Raw genomic sequence first — 20,729 nt, 5'->3', positions numbered from 1 at the left:
ATGTTGTCTGACTGATTAAAACACACACTCAAAGGAAGGAAGAAATAGGGTCAACTCCTTCCTGTGACGGCATGGAATCCTGGGACAGTGCTCCCATCACTGGGCACTAAGGTAGCTCAGACTTGCTGCTGCTTTTTTAATTCTTCCCATTTGCTGTCAAAGCTCATCTTGGGTCTCCAAGCCAACTGGATCTTGTTCTTCACTATTTTAGAAATGTTTATTCCTAATTAAGGAACAAGACATTCAATTGCTAGAATTTGCTGCAGTTTCACATTAAACAAAACGTAGTCTTTCTTGCTATATTAATGCAGCTTATCTGGCCGAGTTCAAATAACATTGATCAGCACAGCTAACTGTAGCATGTGAAACATCGGGCCCTATGATGACACAGGTTGGAATATATCACTAATTACACTACATTTAAAAAGAAGAGGCATGGAAAATGGAACAATCACTTCTACCCTTCTCTCTGTAATCCCAGTCTCCTCTCATCTGCACCAACAGAGAATGAGAGTGTGAATCTGTTGTCAGAGTAGCCATGAGAAACGCAGTTAACAGCTACTTGCTGTACAGAGAAACTGCCTTCTAAACAGAGTAATGTTCATTAAAAATGCCAATGTATTTTCAAAACGGGGTGAACAGGAGCTGGGAAGCACAGCAAGAAAAATGAGATCACTTTCTCTTAATGTACCTTAACACACAGGTTTTGCAAAGGAGAAGTCTGAAAATTTGTGCTATATCAACTTTAGATAAAGATGTACAAGGAACTGAATATTAAATGTTCAAGTGCCACTATCAATAGTGTGTTCTTTTCAGCTTACAAAACTGCTATACAAAGAATTTGAAAACAGATGGCTCAGTGCAGTTTCACTGATGTTACATGACTAGCTCATGTGCTTGAAAGGTGAGTCCAAAATAAAGGGTGGCTTTTGTGGGATTTTTTTCGTTTGTTCTTTGAAGTATCAGGGTTGAAACCATATTTTATTCAAATGAAATTATTAATAACAAAATCACCATTATGACTAATATAATGAGGATCTAAGTATTCAAAACAGAAAGCATGCATCAGACTCCTCAAAATTATGTTAAGATTTCAAAGGGATCCAAATGATCCCATAAAAGCCCCCCAAAACCATAAAGGCACAAAAGCCCAAACACCAGTTTAGCACAAGTTCAAAATTTAAGATTTCATAACCTCTGCTGGGTCTCTGCCCAACATTTGACGTTCTAGAGGTGTCTAGTTATCTTCTAGTGAACGTTCTGAGACCTGTCTAGGCCCAGCATTTCATTTACTGCTGGCATCTATAACGTAGGCACTTCTGCTCTATTTATTGCTCTTATGCCTTTCTTGCAAGTAAACACCTTGAGAACTTTGAGGCTTCCACAAACTCACTTGAAGGACGTGGCTGCAACTGTGGACAGTAAGTAATAAAATGCTTTGTCTGCTTTTAACTATTAAGAAATCTCTCCAAATAAATATCTACATTTGGAGTTAGGCCACTTAAAAGCTATTCTTAAAAACCACTCAGATTACATGTTATAGCAGTGTAATCCAAATTCTTGTTCATCTTGCATAGCATTTAGTGTAAAGGCATGTGCCTACATGAAATATAAAGCATGAACAACTATTTGTCCGTGTAGAAGTTTTCTGCAAGTGTGAGGGTAGTCATTTTTAATAATAGCTTTAAGCAGACCGAGCCATAGAAGAAGCAGAAATATTGAAGCTGTTTTGCGACATTAAGTCTTTGGTATCTATATCTTTGTTTGTTTCCAAAAAGAGGTGTTATAACTGAAATGAGAAAGGACTACAGCCTTCTTACAAGTAACATTTCATAGCCACAAACAAATTGATTCTAAATTGGATCTACTGCCAAGTATAAGTTTGTTTTAAACATATCTTTAACTTTATGCATACATGTATGTGTGTGTATGTGTATGTGTGTGTGTGTGTATATATATATATATATAAACGGAAGAAGAGAAAGGTATACAGTTACAGAAATGAGTATATATAAAAATACCTACCCATAAGCAACTCCTGCTATGGTACACTTCTTAAATTGCATGACATTGCATGTCAGGGTACCCGTTTTGTCAGAAAATATGTATTTGACCTAAACAAATGGTAAAATTAGTTACAAATTAACTGTCAATAATTATTTACATATTTATTAGAATTCCTGCCTATTAGCACACTAAATATCTTTTTTCTCCAGTTCTGCAAACTTCACATAGTTCATAGGATATAAATATATTCAGTACACAAATGTTGCAGTTGCAGAGTCTTGATACCTATTTCCAAAGAGGCAATCAAGACTGCATGAAACTTATGCTTGCTTCAGTGCATGGTGGTATGCTTAACTACTGCTCACTCTTTATATTGTTGATATGCCAAAACCAATGAAGACTAACGACTTTGCCAGCAATATATTCAATTTTCAATTGAGAGCCAGGTGGAAAAAGAAGAGTATCTATGCACGTTTCTAAACCTCTCTTTTTACGACAGAAAAATCTTCATAAATTCATAACATTAAAAAAAAAAAACCATCACGTTGCAGGAATAAAAGAAATACCTTCCTTTTTACCTACTCCGGATCTCCCATTTCCCTAACCTCATAGCCATTTCCCCACCAGAAACTACTGCATACGCTATTTCAAAAACTGGAGCTAAAATACACAGATCTGTGATATCTTTAAACGTAATCTAAACCTAATCTTATGAAAAAAGTTAATACATGACGAAATGGTCTGCGATGAAACAATGGCTTTGATAAACTCAAAGTTGAAACTTCAATTTAATGAATAAAAAATTATTTTTCATTAGAAAGTCACAGTATTCCTAATTATGAATTAACTGTATTATATATTATAGATGGAGCTAGTAACACTATGTATTATTAAAATTTACTCAGTATCTCCAACTTAAAGATTCTATTTCTGATAGGTTATCATTTTGCTGAATCAACTGTTAAGACAAATCTTCTGCACCAAGCTTATGCCTCAAGATTGATTTTGTCCGTGTGTGTGGTTGTGACGGTGGTGCGCAGAACCGGAAAGCAGGAACCGCAGCGAACTAAATGCAACTTTTTTTTTTTTTTTTTTAAAAAAACACTAGTGTTTTGCCTTTTTAAAAACCTGGAGACCTCTTCTAGGAAATCTTTTTTTCCAATATCTCTGTCCCACATGAACTTTAGAGTAGAAACTTGTTATTTTTGTCAGCGGTGTACTTTTGTCTCCCTGCAAAAATCTTCTAACGTGTGACCAAATCAAGCATCTGGCAAAAATCTAAAACTGGAGATACCAATAAGTTTGACTAGATCTTGTTGCAGATGATGACTTGGATGAGAAACTTCCAGTGGCAAGGTGGAAAAACGGGAACGTGAATGACAAGCTAACTACCAGGAAAGAAAATCTGATGGATGGTATAAAATGAGACAGAAAGAAAGCAAAGATTTAACAGTCTCTCCCCTAACTAGAGTATACTTCCCTTTAAGGCCAGGAACAGAACAAGAAGTTTCTGCTATCTGTACATACTTGTTAAATCCAGTGACCAAAAGGGCTCATCCTCCCCTATATAGACTCATATTAGAGCATGTTAAGCTACAAATGCTGTCTGTTGCTTGATACTGTTTTCCCAAAAGGCAGACAGATCTCTTAAGCATCAGATCCTAAAGGTTGGATGACGCTACATGGCTAAAATTCTCTGTTTAGCTTTCCAAGAATAACAGACAATAATAATAACCTTTACATTCCCATGCAACGAGCTAAAGAATCAGTTAGGAAAAAATTCTAGATTAGCAAATGCAAGAGTATATACACTTTGTATGTACTATGACTGCAGTTAAATGAACATATACTATTTTTTCTACAGAATCAGTGTACCAGCAAGAGCATAATGTTGAATATGTTTTCAAAGCAAGACTGCAAATGTAATTGGCTGAAACAGTAAATATAACAACAAGTACTTCTACAAGCATGCCTCAGAGATAATTCAATAAGTCACACTTGCATAAAACAACGAAGACACAATTAGTGAGCCCTTGTGAAAAGCCTGACTAATTTTTCAGTATGACATGGGAACTCTGAAGGAAAACGCAGAGAATAAAGACCAAACTTCCAGGACTTATTTCAGCTATTAGCTCCTGTTTCGTTCATGACCTTCAGTCTTCTGTGGCAAAAAATGGGGAAGGCATTTAAAAAGAAAGAAAAAAAACCTATTCATTTTATACAACCATGATTCAGTCCTAGAGCATATCGACTGTCTCTATTGAGCAAGACCACGTGCATGAAAAAACAACCATATGGACACAAAGATGCACGCTATCATAGTATATACAGAGAGAGACTAAATTTGTGTGCCACAGACAGCCTTAACTCTTCAGAATTCCTCTGAGTAATATACTTTGCAACTTTAATAATATACTTCAACACTGTTTTCTATGTAATATATAAACACACTTAAATATGGAGCCAAAGACCCACTTAGATTACCTTGGATTACCTTAGAAAACCATTTGGAATCTTGGATTACCACACACACAAAGAACTGATTTTGCTCATTTAATACTAGCTTCAAATATTTACCTTGTAAGTATTGCAAAATGTTTTAAAGAAGCATCTCTGACAAAATTAAGAAAAAAAAAAAGGCAAATAAAACAAAGACTAAGGCAAGAATACCAGTTTTAAAAGTAAACCCTCATGTTATTTTAATAATTTAGATTTTAAAACCACGTGCACAATTTGCCACACTGAGTTAGAGCTAGTAATTTCTTTGTACCTGTCCTAGTTCTTCATTTAGATTGGAAGTACGAGCCATAGCAGCAGTGTCCGTAGGTTCATAGCACATATCTATATCCTACAGAAAAAAAAAATATATATAAGTTTGTCTTCCACAGCTTCTTATAAAAAATGTTAGTTTATAAACAGAGAGGCTAAATGAACAAAAATAGACGAAACATGAATACAAGCTATCCACTTCTGTTTATTTCAACAGAGGAACTCACAGTCAGGTCACTTCCAAGAATCCCAAACAGAAATTAGATTTTCTCTTTAAAACAAAACTATATGATGCATTAGGATTTTACTCCCAGTGATTTATATTATTGAACAACTGTTTCACAAATTTATCAAAAATAGAGACCAATAAGTAGAAACACTATATTGTAATATTTAGTGAGAAGTCAGTTTTATCTATCTATACCGTATTCACAACCAGCCATTTCTGAATGGTAATATAAATATTTCTGGAGACAAAAAAAATGGAGATAAATTTAAGAATACACAAAAACAAACATGGGGTACACTGTTAAGTATTTCTTTCGCTTGTTCCAAAAAATTCAAAGCTTAGTTTTTAAATATAGGAAAAAATGAAAATATGGTACGGTTTGGCAATGCAGTGCTAGAGACTGCAGATGATCACCTCTATACTCGTATTGTACACATACACACAGCAATCACATTTAAGACAGTAAATATCCAGTGTCCCAGATTAAGACAGTTGTCTTCAAAAGTCAATTTATCACTTTGTTATGTGAAACTGGGGGGAAAAAAATGCAAAATTGTCTTTGTTAGGATTTCTTTATGAGTACTAGTTATAAATCAATTCATTCAACTTAGGTTATATTCTTTCTCCTGTCCAGCAAAACCTTTATCCAGTATTTATTTTGGAATATAGAATATAAATGAAGGATTGTGTTGCATTATCTTATTTGTCAACAATATCCGTGCTGTATCACAAAAGAAATGAAAAATCAATAATAGCTCTCCGCTTGCAAAAATATTTAACTCTTAAAATCAAAAGAAATTTTACCTGCTATAGTACATATTCATTTATTTATATTTGTATGACATCACATCTCTCACACATAAATCCATTTCTCACATTTGATCAAGGAATCAGATCAAAGAGCTCAGAAAGATACGATTAAGTTATTTTTGGGGGGAAAAATTGAAGGCATGATACTAAATGCAATTAGATGACTTAAAAGTCAATCCTTCCTCCCCCTGTCTAGGGGAGGACTAGGAAAAAATTAAGGGACAACAAAATGATCTTTATCTATTTTGTAGAAGATTATACCAGTAGAGACTGGCTTTGTACAAAAGCATTAAACTGTGGCAGGGAGGGAGGTGGAAATCGATGAAAAGCACAGAAAGTGTAGACTAAGCTCAGAAAGAAAAATGGTCATAAAAGAGCGTTTTGCAATCCAGTAGTTTTATCCAGTTTTATCTCAATCTGGTTGAAGTTCTCACACCTGAATACTTCGAATGAGAAGGGATAAAGCACTTGAAACAGTAGTTCTGCTCCAAAAAATGAATCCTGTGCTGTTAAAGAAACACTAAAGAAAACCACATTATCATTGCCTTCTCAGATTCCAATAAGCAGCTACACACTTAAAATAAGTATTTAAGTAAAAAAATCTGAGAAATGTTCCTTTAGACAAATGAAATCATATAAATCATTCAGAAAAATGACTAGCTAATCTTTTCACTTGTAAACCACTCGATTTTAGAAGTCTATGGAAATTATAGTAAGAATAATATTTACCCAATTTATGAAATAGGCCTGGATAAATTTAACAACTTCAAGTGTAACGAGCAAACTGATTGGAATAAGATTATTGAAGAGAATGATGAAAGTCAAGAAATTCAACCCGAAATTGCTTGCTCCACCATCTGCCAAAAAAACAAAACATATCATAAAACATTTAAGACCATACCAAAATAAAATTATAGTACTCAGAGTACCACATACTGCTGATTTTTTAAAATGCTGTGTTAATTTCTGAAAAGCAAACTTCCCAGCCTTTCCATTCTTTGACTAATTCCTTCATTTTAAGATAATAACCTGATTAGAACATCTTTACATAGGAATCTAGTTCTAAATATGACTTTTTAAAGTTTGACTTTTTTGAAGTGGCAACTGTGGAATGGAATGGAAGTTTCCTCTGTCCATCCTATTTTCCCCACAATGAAAACTATGAAAAAGGTAAATTCACACTACCTCAAACAGAGATATGAGATTAGAGAGTTTAATCAATCTTCTAAAAGAACAGGGAATGTGTACATACCTAGCTTAATGACTTCAGTCAACATACAATAAAGACTGATGAAAAAACAACACTATGTAAAGTTGAATGTTAAACATCCTCCTTTCCAGACAGCAAGAATTTAAGGGCAATTGAACACTAAAATATTAATAAATTATTTTACAGCTTACAGTTTAGATCAAGATACCAGTCTCTTCCAGTATGCCTTCGATTCCATACAGCTGAACCAATAGAGCAGACCAAAGACATGGCAATAAGGATGCAGAACAAAATCAAAATCTGAATATTCGTAATTCGTTCCACATTAGACATTTTAAGAGGTGGGCTTGTTGAGTTCTGCAAAAGAAAAAAACAACATTGGCTATTAAATATTAAGAGGTATGCATACAGTTCTCTCTCTCTCTCTTTTTTTAAAAATGAATTGTAAATTATCGCATCCTTTTCTAAATTTTCTCACAAATAGATCATCACATACTGCATAATCATTTCACTTAAAAAAGACAAACTCTTGAATTTAAGCTGCAGATTTGTATCACAAGCACTTTAAACAATCACACAGAACACTCGTAAAAGCAACAGCTACCAGTAAACATTAAAAGTTTATGTACATAAACCCAAAGCTATAGAAGACAATCGCTAATTAATACTAAGAACAGTCAAACTAGGTTTCACAAACCAGAAAAGGAATAAGTAGGAGACATGCACGACCAAACTGAAAACATTCATTTTTCTTGACAGAAGCTTTTTAATTTGGATATTTCAAGCAACACTAGGAAATATTTCTTCATGGCCTGAGAACTTTTTTTCCTCATTGTTTTGCAAATGAGTAAAATTTCACTTCATTTTCTGACAAGAAAGCTTACCTTCATACTTGAAAGAAAGCTCCACAACAGGACAGTTTTAGGAGCAGTCAAAAATAAAAAAAGATGAACAGGCAAACTATAACGATCCAACTTGCTAATAAAATAGTTTTCAAAACATAAGTTACAAAACAGTACCACTGAATATGTTTACTAGTAGAAAAAATACTCTGTGGCTAAGTAACTAATAATTGTCTAACATTTATAATAAGAAATTGCTTTATTTTTATTGTTTTACTTCATAAGATGATCTGTTACCAACAGTTTAACTACTATATTGAAACCAACTATGTTTTCTTTAAAAACATTCTGTATAATAGTGATAGAAAGAGTTAATAAAACAGAGAATTTAGAAAAATTCCAAGTGACAAACCTGCATGAGTTTTGTATCATGTCCTGTATAGACAACTATTCCATGAACCCACTGAGTATTTCTCAACTGAGCTCCTCGTAGAAGAATCTGATCAGATCCCAAAGGAACAGTACTGGAAGGAAGCAATTTTATATTTTTATCATCAAAATAATCTATTTCAAAGAATAAATGCAACCAGCAGCTGCTAAAGCTTATTAGCTAATTTCTCAAGCATCACTAGCAATTTGGATGCTTACGGTAAATACACTAGGAACTTAATTTTTACAGCTTTTTTTGTGTATTGACTTAAAAAATAAACTGACAGTTCAAAGCAAGTCCTATGGGGAGCCCACAAAGTTAAGTTTGCAAAAATACGACTTACCACTTACTTTTGAATACAGTCGCTAAAGATATGGGTTAATTTGCCTTTGACTTATGACTACAGAGTTTTTTCTAAACTTTTATGCTGAACTTCAGGTATTCTCATAAAATTGATCTCCAAAACAATTCTCAATTTAAATAATTTTCTTTGAACTCTCCATTTTACCAGTCTAGAAGTGCTAAACCTCTCTCAAGATGATGATGTTTCTCTACACAAGGCTGAAAGTGAAGATGCGAAGATCCTTGAAGTCCAGACAGTGTAATTCAGTTTTCAATTGGAATACATTAAGGAGTGATATGTCCCATCTCTTTCACCTGTTCCTACAGACTATTTCTGAAGTTTTATTGTTTAGACCGGAAAATAATCTCCCCATCTACCCCAGCATTTCATTCTGGAACTACTAAAAGCCTTTTTTTCCCAAATAGGAGAGAATAAACTTTGTCTTTACACAACACCTTGCAATTCTTCCTAAAGCCATTTGTTTTGTATATATTAATACTCACTATTTAATTGAATTCCGTCACTTGACAGAAATGGACAGGAAACTTATCCTTAAAAAGATTTTATTTTAATCATTTTTATTGGCATCTTTTGGCCTAAACCGCAGTCTAACTAAACATTTAAAAGCTAGAGAGCTCCCTAACAGCCTCATGGGGATAATGAATTCACTAATCATAAACAAATAGTAATAAATGTATATTTCTTCCTTTCATATCATATCACCTTGAATTCTTCACTTCCCTGGAATTAAGGCATCTTTAAAATCATTACACAAAGCATCTGCGGTCCTAATGAAGCAAACTTTTGCCATCAAGGCTGCAAGAACTACTTAAGTGAAGAAGTGAAAGCAGCTTATTATATAAACTCTGCCTATTATGGTTACAAAAAAGTCCAGCTCTTTCAGCGTATCTTCCTGCCAGGGCTGTCACTGCTATATTAAGACCTCTTAATTTCTAGGACACCTTTGAAAGCTTACAAATCAAAGTGTTTGCTTATCTAGCATCACTCGGTCTTATCCAAAGCGTTCAAAGAAAGCCTTCAAGAAAGTGTTTATTTTAGATCTGAAGAGCCAATATCTGACCTTGTTTTTAATTCGCTCATCCTTTTTCCTTTGGAATTTTTATTTCAAATTTATCAAGGCACTTCCCTCCTTTCTCTAGTTAATTGTCTTCATTGTGCAAAAAACAAGTGATACGCTTCTATATGTTCATGAGCATAATGGAAAGAGCTGAACACCTTCGAGAGAGGAGTTAACACTCTCAAAAGCTAAGGAAAAGGTGAAAACTTCTTTTGGCCTTTCTAGTCCATGGATACAGCTAAAAGCCAAAATAACTCTATTTCTTGAATACTGAATACCCAAAAGAGCAAAGAGAACCTTTGGTTTTTTCAAAAGGAGGAGACAGAAAAAGTCTATCAGGGTACAACATTTATGAACCATAGTAGTCTGGCATTCCAATCAGTTATCTAAAGTGAAAGAAAAAAGAAGAGGAAGAAATATTTTCATTATTCTCTTGTTGCTCTTGCAAAAGTGTTACGATGACAGTGGATAAAGTGGAAATCAAAACAGCCAGAAGATCGGTCTTTAAGATCTGGATAAATATTAGTTAGATGAATCTGCACTGCCTCTAATATGTGCAGAAAGAGAACTCATCCCTGATTTTTCAGGTTGGAAATAAGGTCAGGATCCAAAAAGAGTTACTTACCTGCAATTCTTTTTCACTGAAGGTAAATAATATATTAGAGCCACACTTTTGGAACTATTCTACTGCACAAGAACTATATTCTAAATAGTCCGTTAACTGAATCTCTCAAATGGTAAATTGCTTGACCAGCAGATGGCGTGCTCCTACACATTCGTGAGGCATAACAGGCAGTAGCACACTCGATGCTCCTTTTTTAACCAAATTTTAAAATTAAATAATTCAATTAAAAATAAAAGTATGTTTTTCCCCCTAGACAGGGAAGAAGGATGGATGTGTGGATCTATTATAACTATTACCTTCAGAGAAGAATTACAGGTAAGTGTTTTTCTCTTCTGAATGACAAGTACAGTGGAATTATAATAGATCCACGCTCTTGCGACTGAAAACTCCCGGAATGCATCTGTAAGAAATCAGTAAATAAAAAATGGAATATAAAAAAGGTATGTTATAATTTATATATATATATATATATATATATATATATATATATATATATATACACATATACACACACACACACACACATATATATATATATATATATATGTATCAGTTTAGAAAGACAAACATGAGTAATATTCCATATGGAGAAATAAATGCCTACCAAATTCAAAAAAAATCCTGTAAAAGTCTTTGGAAATGAAGAATTCAACAATTCTGGATATAGTAATGAATTTTATACTTCTAATATACCACATTAGGTTTGACCACACAGAAGACTCCAAATATCAGTATCAGGTAAACACATAAGTATTTTAAGAATTCTCTAAGCAGCTTTAAAGCATGTATGTTATAATTGCACTCAAGCTGTATATTTTTATAGAAATATATTTTCAGGAAATGAAGGTATTAAACGTCTTTTAGATGTAGCTTGCGTACAACTAAACGCAACAGTCTTACATCTAATTAGAAGATTTTGAGGTATATAGTAATGGACTTGCTTCTACTACAACTTAAAAATGCCCTAGAAACTTTTTATATTCGACTTCTATAATAGAGATTTAATAGACAAAGAATGAGATGCAGAAAAACTGAGTTACTACCTACAGATCCCCAAACGCTGTTAGAATGTGATAACTATGTCCTTGTATCAATAATAGCTATTGGTTTCTGAAGGTCATCTAGTATACAAACTCAAGTTGTAGACATAAGACTAGAAAGGTAAAATCTAACTTCTTAAAAGAATAAAGACTTTAGAATTCATATTTTAAATCGAGTAGTTTAATAACATATGTTGGATTCCACTGAGATCTTTTTCTTCAGATTTACATACCCATGCCCATCCAGTCTGATGTTTCCAACAAAGTCATAGAGATGTCGATTTGGGCTCTCACATTCAATTCTGCCTGAAAGTCTCATCAAGCTTTCAATGTCCTTTATATCCGATGTCAGCGGCAAACCCTGTGAACAAAATTTGTTTGGCATGACATTATAAATCGCTTTCCAATATGTAAATCTATGTATTATAAGTTTAATAATGCAAGACCAGAAAGTCAATATCTAAAGCAAGAACTTCCATCTCCACTGGAATTGAATGAGACAATTATATTTTGCTGTCACACTGCTGGCCACTATAGACAGTCAAAAAGTCACCTTGGTATCTTGTAATATCTTGATGGAAACAGGGTCACAACCCCCCCAAAACCCAATCACATAGCTCAGCAAGTGTGCCCCTGCATACAAACAGCACATTCGGTTAAAAGCTGTCACCTGCACCTTCTGCGTCTGTCCATTAAGGGCAAATCTGGCAATTCAGATTCTTTCTGCAGGGCAGTCTTCTCTGCTTCTCTCCTCTAAAACTAAAGCCAACACCAAAACTACAAACCTTTTGCCCTTATTCTATCAAAGAAAAAGCATAAAACAAAGTGCAAGGCACGGCTTAGCAGTTAGTATTTGTTCATTGCGCTTGATGCACTGAATACATATAATTTGAGATGCCAATAGTCCACAGTATTTTTATTCAAACAACTAAAATGTCATAGCTTTCTAAAATTCTTGTTAATTTTCTAAAACGTTTCCATGCTTTTCTTAGTGAGCTATATACATGCATTTTAAATAAGCAGTGATAGACTAAAAATAATTTTAGCAGTATACTCAAAAATGAAATTCCTACCTGTCGAATTTTTAAGTTTGTTTCACCATCTAAGTTTGATGTTTCGATGTAGCACATAGCTTGTGGTTCACTATAAAAAAAATTTTTTTTTCCTTAATTTTAAATTCTACTGCCAAAATGCACAAACTTCTTATACTCTTCTAATACATACTTATGCATTCAGTTTGTTTTTTCTTATGAAGTCTTCAAAACCAGAATACTTTAAGTCAAATCCACAAAATTACTAAAAGTATTTTACATTTCCAGAAAGCAGTTTGCCAAAACTTGTCTTCTTAGATCAAACACAGTTAAAAATCTTGTACATAGTCAAAGTTTTTTTTAAGTTTTTGTACGAGAATTACATGCAGGCACAAATGTACATTCAGCAGTAGTTTAGATATGAAAGTTTTCTTGCAAAGAGTTTTATTACAACCCCCGCTCCCACTCTCCCCCCCCCATACAATTATATTAGGGATACCATAATACAGCTCTCAAAATATCTCAGTTCTTTTAATGTAATTTTTAAGAATTTTTTTTTTAAATTAAAATTAAGTTTATGCAGAACACTACTACATTAATAGTTTATCCTTTTGACATACACTGATAAGTGGCTTATCCCTTCCCTTTAATTTTTTCAACACTATGTTACATGCTGTAACATGTAACAGCAATTTTGTATTTTGTAAAAATATTTTTAAATTTCTTGTATTATACCCATTATAAGGATGGTAATTAGAAAAATGGAGATATAGAAAGACAAAATGACTTGTCTGCAAGTGGATGGTAAATAGGAATAGATCTAACAGATCAGGATTTCTGAATTATTCCACTCAGCTGCCATTTCCTGGACATGAGGACAGAGCATCTAATATTTATATCTATGGTGGAAACAAGTTTTGATCCCATAAAGAAGCAGAAGAGTCATTAAAAAAAAGTAAGAACTAAAAGATGAAATATTTGCTCTACAGAGTACTTTAAGACTTGTAAGATTTTCCTTCTTTTCTAGCATGAAAATCCAATATTAAAGGTTTTTTTTTTTTGTTATCTTAATGCAACAGTGGCTGTTAAAAATGACTTAAATTTATCCTGCAAACATTCTAGAACTGTGTAGGTTACTCTAATATATTTTTGTAAAGCATAGGCATTAAAAAGGGATAGATCATTATCACAAATTCCTCCCAGGCTAATATTTTCTCCTTGGCAAACTTTTCTAAAAATGTAAATAGCTTCTGCTTAGATTGCTTGGATGGAATCACGTATATAAAACATTATTCTAATTCCGGTATTTTTTATTAGTTAACTAAAAAAAAACGAACAATACATTTGTGCAGCACTTTTAAGAAAGACTAAAGACTAAGGCAGCAAAGACACTTCAAGTGAGACACATGCTTAATTATAATTACTTTAGCAGACAGCAGTGACCTCCAAAGGAAATTAATTAGATCAAGGCATTGATTTGTTAGGGAAAAATAAAGTGCAGTAACAATGCAGACAATAGCATAAAGCTGACATGTCTAAGTAACATGCATTCTGTCACAATACACAAGAACAGCGCTGCTTTTGCCATTGCATGCAGCAGAGACTGTGCAACATCCAAGTTTGTGCAGAGGGTCCTCTACCACTCCTATCAACATTATACTATATTCTTTTTCGAAAATAGTAAGTTGGCATGAACATGTATATTCCTCTTAATTTGTTTTAAGGAATTAAACATATGGTTAGCCTAGTGTTTTACTGTGTGTTTAATGAGAACTTGTCTGACAAAATTCAATGGCGATAATGTAAAAACAGAAAGAAGGACTGAAACAAGTTTTCATTTCTTGGAGTGTTATCCTGTACTTACACTGCAATGATCTATATATTTATCAACTGAACCTTTTGTAATGTTATCAAAGGTGTGGGTTTTGTTTAAGAATGATGAACAGCAAAGCAAAGATTATCAGAGCAGCAACGTTTTCTCTATTTGGTATATGAGGACCCACATGCACGTCCTGTGCAAACTAGTTTATTCTAACCTTGACGACAGACTGATGAGATCAGCTGGGAGGTGTTCCCCATTGGTCACTTTCACTACTTCCCCTACTGCCACCTACACATCCCAGTTTAAAAATGATTAGAACAGAAAAATAAGTGACGGGAAAAAAAATAAAACAAATGGACAAAGACAAAAAGACAGAGTTTGAAATTATTATACAAACAGTACATGTTAATTAAAATGTCTGAGGACAATTTTTTCAAAATCTATTTTAATCAGGTCAGAAAGAAAAGAGCTAAAATATTCTCATTTTTACTCAAATGAATTGTTTTACTCTAAAGCATCAATTTTAAGTCACAAAGAACACTGATATTGTACTTTAAAAATAAAACGTTGTCATGCTTATTTCTCAGCTGAAAATTTTTCTAGCCACTGTATACTTTAAAAAAAGAGAGAGAGAGAGAGAGGGAAAGAGAGACAGAGAAAGAGAAAAATCACAGCAACAAAAGATTTTCCATGAACTTTTCAGGAAAGCTAGGTGACAAGAAGTCTTAGAGGCAGACACGCTGAAAATGATTTTGTATCTTCAGTTTAAATTCTGTAAGTTTCAATTTACAAGGAACTAGAAAGAACAAAAAGGAATTAAACATTGGAGGTTTGAGTCCTTCCACCGTGAGAGATTAGTTTCCTAAAATAATTAAGATAATCTTATTCCCCAAAAACCTCTACTGCTGACAAAAAGAACCAGATATTAACAGTTAGAAATAAAATCAGGTCCAGAGATTCTCATTACTGTCGAGGCCTAAAATGTAACTGGCGAGCAATAAATACTTAGAAATCCAAACTGATGACACTGTCTTCTTGGTGAATGTGTGGCCACGTGAAGATGGGACTTTGAGAAGGAGAGTACACGTTAGTAGGTAGACAGAGGTGACGCAGAGGCAGAAGGTTCTCTCCTGGAAAAAAGGTTACAACAGGTTTCCAGTAATACCACTAAGGAAGAAGTTTTAGCTGTAAGAATTTCAGAATTGGGGCCAGAGAAGCAATCGGGAATCACGGAGTCATCTTGGCAATTTGGATCCCAGAAGAAAGTCTGACAGGACAATTCAAGGTGAATAATAGTCATTGCTGAGACACAATGTTCTGAGACAAAGGGGAAATAAAAAAGTGGGGAGAAGTGAAGAAGAAATAACAGTCCTGACAATTCCAGTAGCAGCCAAATCTTGTTTCAATATACCAAGATATGTTGTATGATTATTGGGAGAGGGGAGGCAAGGGAGGAGGCATAGAAAGAAAGCTTAATGAGTGGTTTCCATTTTTGAATGTGTACAAATATGACCGGAGAATACTGCAACACAAGCGTCCTCCCAAACCAAAAAGGGCAAAACAGTGAAGAAACCTAGGCAAAGACTATACCCTAGCTTCAGGAGTTAATTCAGGAAGAATAGAACAAAGCTGTTCTGAGATAATGTAAACTGGCTAGCCTACACTAATTAATATAAGATATGAGGGTTAGCTTATGACAGTTGGCCTGAAAGAAGCTATTCTCAGGCCAGCAAAACAAGTGTTCTTGCCACCTGGTGTATTGTCTATAAAGATATGGGCGGAGAATCACCAACAGAAATTATAAATGCTTCTCTGGGTGGAGAAGTAAAAGGTTTAGAGAAGATAATCAAACATCTGAAGTTATGATAAACATTAGCATTGAACAAATAAAGACCATGGGAGAATTTACAGAATTGTCTGGCTATTTTAAACTTGATTAATAAGTTATTAGAAATATTTTAGAAATAACTACACTAACTTTTGAGCTCTAATGGAAGACGAAATGAACGATGTACTAGTGTTCACCAGAATCTGTCACAGACATGCATAAGATTCTAACCTTGTTAATTGTATGTATTAGTGGATTCATAATTATATGCATTTCAGCAAAGCTTCCACTTCTATCACAAAACAGATATATGTAATTTCAAAGTAATAATGTGAAATACAATCGATCTTTTAAAAAAATCTTAACTAAAACAAAACAAGAAAAACCTTAGACTATGCTGTCTATTGACCTGATCAAATAGATGTTGAAAAATGTGCATCTTCCACATAAGATGTGGATTTCTTAAATAAAACTGTCCAAGGAAATGATGATAAACAACCTCTGATTGTCCATGTAAGAGTGTTACAGCGTTAAATTATATAAGTTAAGTCTTGCTTTCAGTACATGAGATTATTCCAAATATATACTACAGAATAAATTGAATGTTCAGTTCATAAAGACACTGCTAATTTGATGGTGCACGTCTTACATTCACATTTTTTTTCCCGATTCAACTATCAAAACTGGCAACTTTATCTGTTAAAACTCATTTCTGCTGCCTGCAATATATCATATTTTGATTTGTTTTTAAGATGTAATTTGTTATGTCTATATCAAAAAGCCAAGCAACCTGGTTAAATATAGCAGTTGAGGTCCAATGTTTAGGCAGAGAATCAGACTTTTAAAATTATATCCAACACCAAAGTAACATACCAAGTTTTTCTCTGGAGTAAACAGAACGCCAGTGTAACTTTAAAATTGTAATTGACACAATTTAAAAAACATTGCCTGAAATCATAAATGCCCAAATTAACAAAAAATTACACTTGAAAGAAGCAGCACTTTTGTTTATACCTTATTTCCTTGGAGCAATCACAAATTAAATAAATAAATAAATAAATAAACGCAGGGTAGAGAAACCAGCCTCTACACTATAAGCATCAGTGGGCATCTCTACCTTGATGAGAGCAGTACAGTGTCAGCAGGTATATACTCTTTGCCTTTTATTATAACTATATCTCCAACATCTACCTGAAAGAAAACTGGGAATTGGTTAATGGTCTCAAACAAAATACACTATCCCTTTGTTTTAAGCAGAGTAAATATTTAACTTGTTGAATTTGCTAGAAAGACTAACAGAAACTTAAAGGAGACTACAGGCATCAGGTAAAGGTCACTGGAGATCTTTGGAAACCTATACCTTAATAGGCCTAATCCTGACCCTCTCTACATACTTCTTTACTTTTGCTAGTTATTGGAATAAATATTTTACTGGTAGACTGAAGCTGAGTTAAAGAAGAAACTCATCTTCCTAAGATCACAGTTCTGCTGCATCATATTATAGTCCTCATCGTGGTTTCCCCAAAATGTATAAACCTAACTCTTGCCTCCAAATCATTCTAGGACAAATTTTATTCAAGCTTTCAGGTATGGAAACCAATAAACCTAAGGGACTAGATGGACTGTATAACATTTTTACCTAGAAAGTTGACCTTTAATAGGCTTTAAAGTTCTCATGCGTTAGGCCAAATAAATCTACAAATACAAAGTAACTACTTCCCAGAAAGAAGTTTCTTGCTTATCACTACAAATAATTCTAATGAACTGTAAAAGCTTGCCAAATGTGAAAAATCTTAAGTCAATCATATTATTCAGGTGATTTTTCACCGAACTTAAAACCCACAGTTTAATGGCAACAGAAATGACTTGACTTGAAAGCACGCTTTAAGAGACAAATATTAACAAACATAAATAATAAAATACAAGTTACGCATTTCCCATGATACCTATTCACTCTTATTAATGACAATTATTTGGAGAAATAAAGCAAATATGAAAATTGTATTATGCTCTAAGAATCCCCAGAAAATATAAATACCTTTTCCCAGTGGACAATCTCCCACGCACCGTTCCGTAGTACTGAAAAAAGAAAAGAAAGGAAAATTCTCCAGTTGTACCATGTAACTGTAATATACAGGTATATGTTAAAGTTGTTAATAAAAGCCATACAGACACAGCACATTTACATAGCACGTTACAGCATGCTGTGTTTCCATAAATTCATGTAGAGCACCTCAATTATGTAATACGTATTTTGCATGACAGTTTTTGTACCACAGAAACTTATTATAAAGTTAATCATGACATTTTACAGGGTTTGAGTATCAATTAAATCTGATGTGCATTATTGTATCTTAGCAGGAGAAATATCTTCTAAGAAAATTTAGTAACTGGAATAAAAAGTTCCAGAGTAAGAAAAAAACGTTATGAAATTATTATGGGGGGGGGGAAATAAATCCAAGAATATACTTTTGCTCAGTTTAAACACATACAAGAGGATCATGTCCTAAAAAAGGCTCATACAAAGTCACCAGTAGGCTTAGGATTCAGATGTCCTTACTGTTATTGTCAGGCCATGGAATTTCAGGATAAATTCAGTCATCTGGAAATGTCACCTCCATAAATATACTGTGGATCCCCCAAATCAATCCATGCCATTCAGTATAAGATTTAGTATAGGATTTTCCTGACATTGTAATGAATATTGCAGGCACACTTCATTACCCTAGTTTTAAGCATTGCTACTACAATACAAAAATCAAAGCCCTGTTTGCCAGTTAATTGCCAGGATTATGTTTTCAGAGAATGATAATGGTGAAATCTTTATTAACATCACTTACAAAGGTATTGAAAATTGATGTGCAAAATAAAATGAAAGGACCGTGTACTGACATGTATCAATATTCAGACAGCTCCAGGAGATTGCTTTCCTTCACTGTCTCTCAGCTTGCAAACTGTTAGAACGCTTATCCAAGCACCTAATCAGAAACCAATTATTATGAAAGCAGACATTGATTTCACAAAAGTGGATCAAAATCTGAGAAAAAATATCGCCTTTACATCTAAATCTTCTTTCCAGTTCTGCCTGGATTGACCTTACTTCTTGTATACCTCAAGGATTTCTCTGGACCACCAATTAACCTGATTAACAATTCTTCAGGAAGAGGTGAAAAAGTCTCTCAGCCCTTTCTCCCAAATGTATCAGTGCCAATATGCTTCGGAGCGGTAAATGGAGCAGCCTCCCTTTCAGGTATTAAGCAAGATATTTTCATGACTGACTCACCACTCAATCATCAATACACAAAATCTATTTTGACAAACCATTGCCTTTCACTAAGGGAGATCACAGATCCACAGTGTGAGAACCAGTAGCAATATTGTCCCAAGTAACTCTTGATAACTGTGCCACCAACCACTTGTTTCCTTAGTAGCATAACTATGACAGGGGAGTTTTGCGAGTCCAAAATGTAAATAAGCTGCCAGAGTTGTCCAGGGGCTTGTTAAAAAGTGCAGCCAGATGTGCAGCTTTGCATTACCACTGCCAAGGGGAGGGAGGTCCTGTTCTGCCCTCATCCCATGCAAAGGTGCGTGCCCTCACTGCTTAATGTGTGCTGGCACCGGTGCTGCTTAGACCCTTTGGTGAGCCAGTTTAAGCTACTAAACGGTAGGAAACTGTAGGGTTTTTTTTTTGCTGGGTTTGTCTAGTGTAGCTAGTTAAAATGAGCTCACAAACAGATGAGTCAGACTCATGAGAACGTACTGTGAGACTTGGAATCTCAGAGTAGTCTACCCCTAGCTTGATCCAATAAACTTGTTAGCACAATTAACATCACTGACATTCAGTCAGATCTGTTTTCTTAAAAGACAGACTGAAGCGGTGTTCCGATTCACCTGTCATATAACCGTTAGAGAATTTGCCCATAAAAAGTCATAGCCTTAGCAGCCCGGCTTTCAAAGCCACAACCCCCATTTTTTCAGCTAGTATCTCCAAAAACCAGACTTCAAAAGTAAGGTTGTTAATAGGCATGGTCCATCTCCCCGACAGAAGTTTTCTTCACCACACTAGAAATACATACTTCACTGTGCCAGAGTGCATGACTGTGTCCTGGTGTTTAGCTATTCAGTCTGGAGTAACAAAATTATCCCTAATGCAGCCTAGTAAGTCAAAAATCTTCTGCGAAAGTATTTATAGTAATAGAAGTTTAGAAAGTTAATTACTTAAGCTTAACTGTAACTTGAATTAAATGATGGTCATTTAAGAATAAGCAAATGAAGGGAAACCCATATACAGATCTATACATGTACGTGCCATTTCATTCACAATTTTATATATTTAAAAGATAACCAAAAGTGGAGCTGGATATATAATACACTAAACACATAGCTAGCTACTTTTCTAGGTTACAGAACTGCTGAATAAATGAAAAAAAAGTTAGAGAGTACAATACTGATTAACCTCTAAATTACTGCTTTGACAACAGTACACTAAGCAATGCTTATATGAACCATATAATCACTTCTTTTTCAGTGCTAGCAATATCTGTGTATCCTTATTACAATTTCAACTCAAAGATGCTCTTCTGTATGCCTGGAATTTTAGGAATAGTCACTAAAGAGCCTCATGAGAGGTAACAAAGGAGAGGAGGCTGGAAAGACAGTAAAACA

General features: G+C 34.1%; 1 protein-coding gene across 9 annotated transcripts in view; it reads right to left on the bottom strand.

Moving 5' to 3' along the window:
- ATP8A1 (ATPase phospholipid transporting 8A1) overlaps nt 1–20,729 on the bottom strand; it is a 118,783-nt gene that overhangs the window by 78,365 nt on the left and 19,689 nt on the right. For 4 of the 9 annotated variants that reach the window (XM_068943013.1, XM_068943010.1, XM_068943008.1 and 1 more), the window contains exons 6-14: nt 18,103–18,143; nt 17,182–17,255; nt 12,457–12,526; nt 11,617–11,744; nt 8,280–8,391; nt 7,217–7,382; nt 6,545–6,672; nt 4,778–4,855; nt 2,026–2,114 (exon numbers count right to left, since the gene is read on the bottom strand). In XM_068943013.1, coding sequence (XP_068799114.1) covers nt 2,026–2,114; nt 4,778–4,855; nt 6,545–6,672; nt 7,217–7,382; nt 8,280–8,391; nt 11,617–11,744; nt 12,457–12,526; nt 17,182–17,255; nt 18,103–18,143 — 886 coding nt within the window. Of the gene's footprint in view, nt 1–2,025; nt 2,115–4,777; nt 4,856–6,544; nt 6,673–7,216; nt 7,383–8,279; nt 8,392–11,616; nt 11,745–12,456; nt 12,527–14,450; nt 14,525–17,181; nt 17,256–18,102; nt 18,144–20,729 lie in introns of all 9 variants that reach the window. The other 5 variants (XM_068943009.1, XM_068943007.1, XM_068943014.1 and 2 more) reach the window with 2 other exon arrangements.

This window comes from Struthio camelus, chromosome 4 (assembly GCF_040807025.1).
Source record: "Struthio camelus isolate bStrCam1 chromosome 4, bStrCam1.hap1, whole genome shotgun sequence".
NCBI lineage: Eukaryota > Metazoa > Chordata > Aves > Struthioniformes > Struthionidae > Struthio > Struthio camelus.
This window is presented reverse-complemented; position numbering and strand designations above follow the sequence as displayed.